The sequence below is a fragment of the Anser anser genome, assembly GCF_964211835.1.
Source record: "Anser anser genome assembly, chromosome: 3".
Taxonomy (NCBI): domain Eukaryota; kingdom Metazoa; phylum Chordata; class Aves; order Anseriformes; family Anatidae; genus Anser; species Anser anser.
The window spans coordinates 53880735-53892993 of NC_139722.1; the positions used below are offsets into that span (position 1 = coordinate 53880735).

At 47.3% G+C, this 12259-nt stretch overlaps 1 protein-coding gene across 1 annotated transcript in view; it reads left to right on the plus strand.

Annotated features, from left to right (window-relative positions):
- The first annotated feature begins 1052 nt into the window (after positions 1-1052).
- The window catches only part of SLC35F1 (solute carrier family 35 member F1), a 247681-nt gene continuing 236474 nt past the window's right edge, over positions 1053-12259 (plus strand). Inside the window, exon 1 of the mRNA XM_083828752.1 lies at positions 1053-1574. Within this exon, the coding sequence (XP_083684878.1) occupies positions 1372-1574 (203 nt within the window). The 5' untranslated portion in view covers positions 1053-1371. The remainder of the gene's footprint in view (positions 1575-12259) is intronic.

Genomic DNA, 12259 nt, shown 5'->3' on the forward strand with positions numbered 1-12259 from the left:
TTGTTGGACAGTTGGACACAGAGCAAAAGTTTGGGGCTGCATTTGTGACAGATGTGTGTGTGCAAGAAATCCGTCGGTCATGACGGCAGCAGGGGCATCTGCTCATGGACTTATGGTTTCCCTCTGCATCAGTAAGAAGCAGCAAACGAGCTGACTGGCCCGAGGACAGGAGCTTCCAGGAGACCCCCTGCTAATCAGCAGATCCCAAGCTGGGCTGCAGGTGTACATCCACGTAGTTGAAATGTTAGGAATGGAGCTGCTCAAACAATATTGTTCCGCTCCGTCCAGCCGCTGGATTAGCCTGAAGCAGCCACCGAGCAGAAAGAAGCAAACGCGCTTCTTATCTCAGCGTTGTCTCACCGCAAATATTCTCAGAAAATATTTGCTGTTGCCACCAGGCACGGATTTGGAGAGCCAGTACGGCTCAACAGTAGGGACGAAAACGTTTATGGGTACGTGCTAGGGGAGCTGGAGAGGGTGATACGGGGTGACTGAGGCTGCAGCTCGTGGCATCCCGCGGGTGCTTTGGCTGGTGGAGATGGGCAGGTTTTTGGGACTCTGTCCCTTCCAGGGGCTGTCAGGCAGCGCCAACCTTATCTTCCCCCCACTTAGGGAAACATGCGGGGGGTGGGGACAGGAGAGAGGAGAATCTCTCAGTAGCCTAATCTGCTTAAACCGCGGTGCTGAAGATGGCTGGCTTTCTGCCCAGGGCCGAGAACGAACTTCGGAGGATTTGGAGCGAGCGATCCCCACCTTCAGAAGCGTTCCTCGGGTACGGCACCGCGCTCCGGCGGGCCTCCCCTGCGGACCTGTTAGACCGGGGCCGCCGAGGAACCCGGCGTAAAACGAGGTGTTAAAAACTGCTTCTGGCAAAGGGAGGGGTGCCTGCAGACAGGGGCCGGGCCCGCGGGGTCCCGGCTGCCGGTGCCCCCCGGGGCTGGGCGCCGCCGGTACCGGGGGTGGCGGCGCTGCCGCCGTCGCCCCCTGGCGGCCCCGGTGGCGCAGCGCAGGGGCGGGCGCCGCCACCCACGGCCCCGGGGGCTCCGCCGCGGCGGGCGGGGAACAAAGGGGGCGAGCGGCGGCGGCAGGAGGAGGAGGAGGAGGAGAAGGGGGGGGGGGTCGCCAAGTGCCGCCACTTGGTACCCCGTGCGCGGCACTGGCTGGCGGCGGCAGCCCGCCCCTCGCTGCATGGCAGCCCAGTGAGGGAGGAGCGGGCGAGGGTCCGGAGCCACCGGCGGCGGCAGCAGCGCCCTCCCTCTCCTCCCTCCTCTCCTCCCCGCCTCCCTCCCCGCTCTCCTCCATCCCCGTCTCCTCCCTCCCCGGTGCCGCCGGGATGCGCCCCGCCGGCCGCTGAGGCGCAGCCCCGCCGCGATGCTGTCCCCGGAGCGCCACCGCCACCACCGCCACCCGCCGCCGCCGCAGCCGCCGCCGCCGCCGCGCCCCCCGCCGCAGCCCAACCATGTCGTGGCCACCATCGAGAACCTGCCGGCCGACGGAGGAGGCGGCGGCAGGGGCGGCATCTCCGCCTCCTCCTCCTCCAGCGTGCGCCAGAGGATCAGGAAAGTGCTGAACAGGTGAGGCGAGTGGGGCCGCCGAGCCCCGAGCCGCAGCCCGGGGAGGTCGCCCACAAGTTGCGGGGCGAGCCCCGGTGGCAGCCCAGCCTCCCCGAGCCTCCCCGGCCGCTGGTTTTGTTGCCCGGCTTCTCACCAGCCTGCGCCGCCGGGGGGCGAGGCGGCAGGAGCGGGGAGCCCCCGCCGGTGGTCCCGGCTGCGGGCGCGGAGGCGCCGCTGGAGCGGCGGGGGCGGCGGGGCGGGGGGCCGGCGGCAGGGGGGTGCCCCGGCCGTACGACGGCAGGCAGGGAGCCTCGGCGTGCCGCCGGGCTTTGTGCTCGCCGCTGTGCGGCTTGGTTCTTGCGCGCGGCGTTTGGCCAGGGCTGGGGTTTTCACCGCAGCCTAACCGGTTGCGCTTCTCCAGAAGGAGCCCCCGAGCTCCTGCCCGAAAAGCCAGCCGAAGCCGCTCCGGGCTCCAGCTGAAGCCACCGCTTTTGCCCGGTGACTTTTGCCGGTGAGCACCGCTGGGATGGTGCGCGCCGGTGTCGACATCTTTGCAACCTCTCTAGTTTTGGATGCACGCGGTACGGAGGAGCTACTAAGAAAAAGCGTCTGCTCTTCCACCTGGGTGTACTAGCTTCGGAAGTGAAGCTCCTTGACTCTTTCAGGCTTTAAAACATTAGGAAACTATCATCGTTTCTATCTCTGTTCCAAATACCTGAAGGTATTCGTTTGATTGCTGGCAGACCGTTGCTATTATATGCAATTCATTACCTGTTAGCACTCTAGGATGATCTCAGAAGCATCGGTAGGGGAGGAAATCTTTATCCTTTGTTAACTGAGCATGCGAAGGGTTGAAAAATAGTTGAAACAACTAGGAACTGCTTCAGCTCAGACAAACTCAATTACACGTTTTCTCAGATGTGTGCGTTTGCAACTCCCGGTGTAGTAGAATCCCCTTCATTCCTCAGCCCAAATGCCTGTGCCGTGCTGGAAGTCCTTGCAGAATCCCATTCTCCTTCCACTCAGTCGTACCCGGGGTGTCTGTCAGCCCTGAAGTAAGACAAGGGCGGCAGGAGATGTATGAAGATGTGGAGAGGGGATCCAGTAGAGAAGCAATAGGTAGCCGTGTCCAAGGGCAGTCACAGCGATCCCTGGGGAGCCATCCCAGCGGCTGCAATCCTCATGGCTGGGGAGGGCTGGATTAAAGCAAGGAGTTAAAGGAGTTATTGTGCCTATATTTATATATGACTCTTGGCCATATATCAAGAGTCAAATCAGTATTTGTTGGTACATATATGTGATTAAAATGATGATATCTAGAGTTTTGTGGAAGGAGAAAAGGACAGAAATTGGCTGTGGTGAAGTTCGAATTTCTGTTCCTATTCACAATCTAGACCTCCCATCACGCCGAGGAGAACCCCAATGAAAAGTGGCTGCTGCCCAGCCACATTTTTACCAGCATGCTCATTTCCCTATCTCAGACCTGAAATAGTGACATTTTTTGCCAAATTTACCTGATTTATGGAAGTAGAAAACTTGCTATTGTGGAATATTAAGGCAGACTTTTCTTTGTTTCAGAGAATCCTTAGCCCATCCCCAAGTCTGTATCAAGGGAGGTTTTGCCCAAGTGAGGTTTCCTTCAAATTTACATAGGAACTAAGGACTCTGCCCTGTGTATTACTGTGGCTTTCACATAGTAGTTCTGTTGGTACAGTGAAAGGAAACCTGACACAGTGTTTATATTTTCATCTTCTATGAAAACAATACCATGCAAATGTGTAAGGGGAAAGGAAGAGATATTTGTGCAATACACTCAAAGAAGTTTATCAGGGTGTGTAGTGACAGGACAAGGGGTAATGGTTTTAAACTGAAAGAGGGGAGGTTTAGATTAGATGTATGGAAGAAATTCTTTAATTGGAGGGTGGTGAGGCCCTGGCACAGGTTGCCCAGAGAAGCTGTGGGTGCCCCATCCCTGGAGGTGTTCGAGGCCAGGCTGGATGGGGCTTTGGGCAACCTGGTCTGGTGGGGGACAACCCTGCTTATGGCAGGGGGTTGGGACTGGGTGAGCTTTAAGGCCCCTTCCAACCCAAACCATTTTGTGATTTTATGTTTCTAAATGGGAGCCCAAGTATTGGCTTCTGTAATTAGTGTTTCTGCTGGAGAAGTGTAGTACTGTCTCTGTGCTGCCTTTACTTTGTGTGCACCATTTGATTGAGACCTGTTTGTGAAAGGTTACTGATAGACTCATTCAGCTGAGCTTCTTTTTTTTTTTTTTTTTGCCGAAGTGGGAGTTCCTGGGACAGACAGACAGATGAAATAACAGGAATAACAGGTTGACAGCAGCTGGGGTTGCTGAAAACCTGTCTGCAACTGGTACGGTCAGAGCGGAAACATAGCAGGAGAATGGGGCAGACACTGGCAGGAACTGAGCATCGTTTCTCTCTCACTTTATATGTAGTAGCAGTTCAGTCACCCAGGCACTTGGTGATTCCTGAACTGCCTGCCAAGGCTTCTCTTAAAATTGCTTTACAAGCTATGAAAACTTATTTCAGCTTCACCTTCCAACCTCTCCTCCCTGTTCGCTCAGTGGATTCCAAAACCTGGAGGAACCCCTCAGAGGTGTTTGAGAGAGAAGCAATGTGCTGAAAGCAGAGATGGTTGGCTTCAAAGACGTAATTCGGTGATCAGAGCAAACGCTGCACTCTGAAAAGTTGGCCATGACAGAAAAACAAAGTAAAACACAAAACCGAAGGGTCAGAATCAAAGAGGGCTGGAGATGCCAACGAAGCTGTGGGGTTTACTGGAACAGTTTGGATACCAGTTCTGAGCTGACGGTAACAGTAAAAAGGACCTGCTGTATTCTGAGCAAGCTGTTATCCTTGAAGTCTGAGAGGATGACTGAATGTCCATTAAGGGGAAACGTGGTGATTACATACTGAAAATATGTCCTTGGACCCATGACTCACACCTATGGTCCATGAAGCCCAGCTGCGGGGCCCTGCCCTATACCTATTTTGTGGCATTTGCTCTGTGGCTGTCCCTGGCTGACCTTGCCCTGGTATAGCGCAGGTGAGGGAAAGAATTATGTTGGCTGCTTGAGTGCTTGTTTGCTTCCCCCAGCCTCTGGGAAGCCAGAATTGGACTCCACCAACTCTGTCTGCTTGTAGAAGACCACTCCATAAGAGGTGACTCACCTGCTCCACGTTGCCTCCCACCTCTAGCAGGAAGCAAAGCAGAAAGGTGAAAACCATCCTGGTTAGAGTTCGGTGACTTTCTGTGCCACCTCTCCGGCACTTGTGCATTTTGGAGAGCGCTGGTGGTGGATCTCAGCTTGTTCTGTCTGCCCGTGTTCCAGCACCACGTGGTGGCTTGTCTCCCTTCCTTCAGAAAGACATTCCCTGTGTTCCCAGAAGCCCTTTGAACTAATTTACAAGCCAATCTCGCGTTGGAAAGGCTGGTTATCACCAGAGGGGAATTGGATGGAGCATAAACATAGCTGAATCGTGGGGGGAGTAGGTTGCTAAATGGTCTTCTTGGGGGGATTCTTGCAAATTATTTATCTAAAAGTAAGCCAAAAAATGGGTTAGCTGCTTATACGTGGACAGGATCTTTGTAGTCCTGCACAACAGGACAAAGAGTGAAAATGAAGTTCTTGCAAGAAAAATGAGTGAGAACCTCTAGACACTATGTCAAATATATTGAATCTAAGTAAATAGGACTGCTCTGGGAAACAGAAAATACTACAGCCAAGTCAATGATCTCAGGTCTCCAAAGTCACGTCTAACGTCCCCGTTATTGTGCTGCTTTCCCTGCTGAGGACTTTTCTAGAAAGCTGGATGGCATGTACATTTTCCTGGGCTTGCCTTGCCTATTTGCAAGGAATAGTTGCGATAAAATCTAGCCATGGCTTATCTTGTTATTGCAAGGATGTCTTTGTGTACTTTTTTTTTTTGCTATTTGTAAATGGGACTTCGCAGTTTTCAAAAGTTTCCTAAAAATCATATCAGAATATTAGAGACATAGTCAACTTGCTATCAGGAAGTGGAGCAGGTGTAATTTCAGGCACTCAGTCCTATGCCATCCTTTCCATAGCTTTGTGGCTATGTTCTCTGCTCTCATGAATGGTGAAAGCTTTCCCTGGAGCAGCGTGAGTCTCCCGCTACTTCTCTGCCCACTTATTCACTTTATCAGATAAATTTCAGCCTTGGCAATAAAACCACTGTAGGTCTAATTACCACTACCTTTCTTAAAAGAAGGAAGAAAAAATACTGCTGTTAATAAACACAATTCATTAAGCTAGGGAATGATTTATTTTATTGCCAAAATGAAGAAAATGCAATGAATAAAAGCAATTTAGGTACCATTTGATTCTTCTCATCAGAAAGCCCAGCTGTTCAGGTACAGTCTGAGTAAAATTTTGCCTTTTTAGTATGTTATGGGCCCAATTCATCCCTTGTAAGGGAGCTGAGGAAGAATTTGGCCCACTAGCTGACTAACTTTGAACTTGAACTGCGTGTAAGGCTGCTAACTCTTCAGAGATGAGAGCTGTTTAAATTACATTGCGAATTTCAAAAGCTATAACCCAGTGATTTTTTTCCTTCTAATAATGCATACCCACATAGTAAATCTGATAGAGGGAGTTTATGTACTGAAAAAAAAAGAAATTGAGGCAACATATTTCATTGCCCTAAAGCAGTAACATCTTTCAGTTGACTGATCAGAGAGGCAAACAAACCAAATAATTTATGGCATTTTTTCCTTAATGAAAAGCAAGTCAAAGATCAAATATATCACTTCTGGAATCCCAGAAAGAGTGACTATTCATAACCTTCAGTTACTTTGCTTTCTTCTTCAAAACAAAAGGATTGGCTTCCTTGGAGACTTTTGCTTTTATAAAGTAGCAATAACTTCTCAAAGTCTACCCAGAATAACAGTAGCTGTAGAAGAATGAATCTGAGCCCAATTCAAACAGCTGTAGCTCTCCTTTTAGGTAAAAATATTTATACCATTTCAAAGTAAGTCAAAGAAAATGAGTTCAGAGCGTAGATAAAGCAACTAGGTTGGCATTCTTGTACCAGTTAATTTTATTCTTTTTGGTGGGGGGAGTGGGAGGTCATATCTGCCTTTGGAAAGCACCCTTTCAGAGCAGAGCAGTATAAAATTCAAGCAATAAAAAAATGTCCAGTGTTTCCTTTTCTCATTAGTTTATTTGTAATCACCATTTTGAAAGCAATAGACCTCTGTGGATTAGCTATGATCCCAATAATTTGGGTGCAAAAGGGCAATACCTGTATAAAGGGAGGAAAAGATGCTTTTCCTCACCCCCTCCAAACAACTTACTTCAGTGAATGCACACTTATTGGCATGCCATAGCACACTTTTAAAATGCTTTGATTTAGGAATGAAGATGAGATAACGCTTTCATGTTGCTGCTGTAACAGGTGCTGGAAGTCTGTTCAAGTACAGTTTCAAAGTGTCTGAGCATGATTTCGTACCAGGTTTCAGAATTAATGTCCCACAGCTTTGTTCCCACCGCCTTTCTTTTGTTCCTGGGAATTTGTACCTTGCGAGATGCAAGCCTTGTCAGTCCCGGTCTGAAACGGGAATTGTTTGAAGTGTGGGGATTGAATACGGTGAGTGCGCTGTCATCTAAAATCAAAAGCCCACATGATGATTGGGAAGAGACTTTTCCTAGGACGTTCGACTTGGCAAGGCTAAGTACGTGGGTTTCATCTGTCTACCTCCGGCATTCAGAAGGCCTGTACTTACTGGGTGCCTGTTGGTAAGTGGGAATTTCTGACACTGGCGGTACCGCAGGCTTTGGGAAGGGGTTACTGCCTCTTGAACCAGGGGGGTTTCAAAAGAGCAGCGCTGTAAATGGCTCCATAGAGGAAGCTGGAGGAATGGACAGAGTGGCTCTTATGGGATGGACAGAGCAGCTTTAATGTGCTAATGAGGGGAAGGCCAGATGCCAGCAGTGATCAGAAGGGCTCTTTGTGGCTCCCTCTCCTTTGAGATGGCTGGAGTCTCTGTCCTTATCGCTGCTGTTTCTGCAGGCAGAGGGAAACACTGGGGCTATTACTGAGGTGTTCCCTTCCTTTAAGTCAGCAGATAGCGTTACAAATCAGCACTTGAATACTGATTAGGGCTAATTACCAAGAAAGCTTAGGAAAATGAACTTACTGAAGAAGCTTGAGTGTAAGAAACAGCAAAAGTCACCCCCAAACCCAACAGCGAGACAACCCATGCTCAAAGGCTTGTGAGCTGAGCTTGAACTCAGCTGAAATCACTTGTTGCGAGAACAGCTGTGTGGGGACTCATAAATTGCTATGACTGTAAAGTGTGTAAGTGTTGGTGGTTGTGAAATTCACGTTGTGAACCACCTAATCTACCTGTCTCTGCTTATTTATGTCTGTCATCTGTCTCTAAGGGATTTTTTTCTGAAAACATGCCGGTTTTGAGGCTTGCGTTTCAGCTTTCTTTGACTTGGTTTCTCTCATGCTTTAAGAAACCATTGCTTCAATACATATTCCCTTCCCATCTTTTTTCTCAGAGGCACCAAAAGACTTAAGTAGACGGTTTGACTTGCATGCATCACATCCTCCCTAGTGTGGTTTGTACTGAAGGGCAGGAGATGGAGGGGACGTTGCCCACAGCCTCTGTGCTCTGCAAGAGGGCCTGTGCAGCAGCACTGTGCTGTACATCTGCAGGGACAGTGGGTGCTTTCTGAGACGTGTCAAGGTACACGCACAGAGTCAGCCAAATGATTTCCTACACTGGGTAGATGACACTAGATCTCACCATAAAGATCCATCAAAAAATGACATCAAGTTGATACCACTGTGAAAAACTGGCACTTACTAAGCCAACCTTCCATTTGTAGCAGGTGCAGTCGTTTCAGTCCTTAATTTCAGTGCCTTATTGCTGCGCTGGTCAGTTATTTACTCTCCCTTTTCCTGTAGAGATGCAGGAGGCTGTGCTCCAGCTTCAGATAGGTCTGAGTTGAGACAGAGTGTGGTGGTGCACAGGGGCTTAAGAGCTGGATTGGGAATCCTCTCTTTTGCTATAACTTTTTTTTTTTTCATGTCAGAAAATGTAGATGAGTCAAAACCTGGGCAAGAAGGATGAGATTTTCTCAAGACTGCGTGTTCAGGAAAGCTTCTGTTGTCCAGACTAGATTTTTTGGATAGAAAGCGGGCAAGACTTCACAGTAATCTGGTGATGGGACTACTTACATAGGAGATCAGGTTTAACTCTGCTTTGCCACATCCCTGAGGGCTGCCGTGGATGCCTGCACTCTCAGGTTCTCTTGGGATGAAAGCCTTGGTCTTGTCCTAGTACAAAATGGGAGAAGTTTTGAAGTTTAGAAGTTTGGAAGCTGAAGATGCTTTTTTGCCTAGCTCATCTCCCAGGGTATTTCAGGCTTCAAGGTGTTCATTTACAAAAGCACACCATACGTGAAGCAGATTGCTGCATCACCAATACAGATAAATGAGGTAATTTATGTCCAGCAGCAAGACCATAAATATCACCTCCGGAGCCCTAGTGTTAATTGTGACCTGTAAAGCAGTATTAGCTGAATACAGAACAAAACTGAAATCTGAAATATTTATAGTGACAGCTATTAGCATACTTGACTCTCTCTAGTGTTCATTTATCAAAGAAAATGTTGCATGCGTGTCCAGAAATGTGCTTTACCGTATCTTATGAGGCTGCGTTGGTTTTAAAATGGTGCCATCTCTGTGCCATGTTCATTCTCATTACTTTGTCTCACCTGGCACATATTTTGATGTGAAGCTGCTGATGGGGTGGGGGGATAGGTACCTGGCTTGTGCTTCCTGCTCTCATGCCTCTTTATTCAGTTCATCTCAGAGGAAGAGTTTCAGCAGTGAGCTCCTGTATCTCTCTAGCCTAATAGCTAAAATCCTAATTCTTAATGTACTACTAGGCTGGGAGCTGCTAGCTCAAGTCCTTTCAGCCAAAGAAGTTCGTGGGCCGAAGGAATGCTGTGGCTACAAGGTAAAAGTGAGGGAGACATCTCTGCCTTTTTTTGAAGAAAGGAGATGGATGGATGTCTAACACCAAGAGTACCTTCGAGGTTGTGAATCACAGACAGGGGAGGCGTGAGGTTAGTCACTGACGGGTAGGAGCCTAATTTTCCGGGAGGGGTAAGGCATAAGCTGTACCTGACCCTTTGCTTTCTGTTGTTTACCCAGATTTTGATCCACTTAGGTTGTCCACCTAGGTGCCACTGCAGCTGTCCCAGGATGCAGTATTCTTTTGCATGGCTCTGTGCTTTTCCACCTGTCCCATGATGATGAGATAAATGCTGGAAAATACTTAATAACATTGAATTAGTTATGCTGTGATTATTCTAAGTCCAGATATTTTAAGGAGATTAAATATCTCTATCATCTTCTGGATGTGGCTCCCAGAACCATGGGACTATTTACTTTCTGAAATCTCTTCTTACTAGAAGCTGAGAGCCATAACGAAACAGAGCAGGTGTTTCTTTCCTGTTGCTTCTCTCTTTTTCTCTTTCTGCTACAGACACAAAATACATTTGATGATGTTTTTTTAGCTCCCCGCTGCCGGTATATTCAGGCCTTTAGGGGCTGTTCCAGGTAGACTGAAAGTGAGCAAGGACAGCAAAAAGCGCGTAGGTTGGGATGAGCTGAGCAGGGAGCTGGAAAATATTTTAACGGTTATGGGATTTGATACTTGAAGGAAATAAAACTTTAATATTGTAGATATAATTTTCATCAGGCTGGAAATGAGGATTAATACTGTCAAGCAGAAAATATTTCCAAGCTTCATCTAACTTGGTAGGGAAAAAGCCAGCACCCACGAAGTAGCACAAGTTTTCCTGTGCAGTTGTATTGTGCCATGGGACATGATGGTCACAGGTAGACCTCTCTTCTGCATTTTCAGATTGGCTGCTTGATAGCTCATCCTTCTGCAAGAAGTTTCAGTCTCTCTGTCTCCAGGGAATTAACTCTTCAGTAATGGCAGGTACAACAGATCTGATTGGAGTGTCTTCTTTTCCTGCTCGATCTACCTGAGCTACACAGGAAACTTCCAGTCAAATTTGGGATACCTGACACACACTGCTAGGGGTGCTTTGTAGAAAAAGGGCTGTTTTTCTGGAATTTGTATTTGAAGAAGTGAGGCCCAGTTACTTCCATAGTGGGCGACACCTGTGTGTGGTCCTGGATATCTTGGGCTGTTGCCTCCTTTTCAGGTTCTTCTACCAAGGCTGCTTTGCTTTGACTTAGCACTCACCAGCACTTTTTTTGACAGTATACTTCAGTGGTTTTTTGGGTCTGCTTTGCAGGGGGGTGGTCATGTCTTTGAAGAGATTCAGTAGAATGTAAATGTCAATAGCTGTTTAGAGGACTTAGTCTAGAAGCAGAGGGACAAGGTGGTGTGCTGGTTTTAGTATGTGTATGAAAGTACTGGCTACTGGTATTGAAAAGGCAAATTCAGGTTTTCTGTCATTTAAACAAAAAGGTGACAGAGTAACTGTCAACTGGTGGAATGTACTTGAGCAGTTAGGCAGACTGATCAGGGTGAGGGGCAGTGCAATGCAGTAGTTGGAGGGTTGCTAGAAGTGCAAGAGTTATGCTGCATCTCCATTAACCAAGCAAAATATCTGGGATTCAAAGTTTCTCCTGTTCTAAACAGGTTACTTAAGTTTAAGACATCAAGTAATTCCTTAATAATTCACTTGGATAAAGGGTTCTGTGTCTGCATGTGAGATCTTTTAAGACAAACTACAAAAGTTGCCCAGTTTAACATCTGTTACAAATAAATAAATTCTAGCATGTTCTATCTCATAGAAAAGTTTTTGTTAAATTTGATGTGTGAAAATGTTCATGCTTATGGATTTGGTAAATGTTACCATGTTTATAGAACTTATTATTAATCAGGTAGATTAATTTATTACATTTATTCCTATACATTTACAACCTATAGATGTATTGAGACGTGAGCGCACAGAATCAATACCACTTTTAATATTTGTGAATGGTCTTACTACATCCAAAATACTGTTACACTTCAGAGTATTTAGCTGCAATTTATTTTGAAGTATACAAACTATCTTACAGTTTCAAATTTGTTGTTTTTTCTTCATCCTTTAACAATTTGTTATATCTTTTCACATGTTTCTGGGCTCTATTTTAGCAAAATACCAAATGTCAAGCAACAACAAAGTCATGACCATACTCTGGTCAAAGGGACTGTTCAGCAACTTAACATGTTTGCAAGGTTAGGGCTGTGAGACCAGACCCAATCTTTAAGACACATTTTGGCTGCCTTCCTGCATAGTGGGTCCAAAGCAGGAGAGAAAACAAGGTATAAATTTAACTTACAACTCAGTCGCCTGTAAAGTATCCTATATTTGCATGTTTTTCTTTGAGAAGCAGCCATGTGTGCATTTATCTTTCAGGAGCAGTGGTGTTTGTTTAGGAAGCAATAACATGCACTTCTGCAAAGACTGGATTAAATGGATAACTGATGCGAGGCAAGAAGGGAAGGAATATTGCTTGTTTGCCTGTTTCCAGAGCACCACTCTTAGATGCAACCTGCTGAAGCCTAGCAGTGTGAAGTACACACCCGTACACAGAACTGACTTTAGGGAGGCAGGCTGGTCTAATATGGTCATGTGTTACCATTGCAGTTATGGTGGTACTTGGATGTATCAT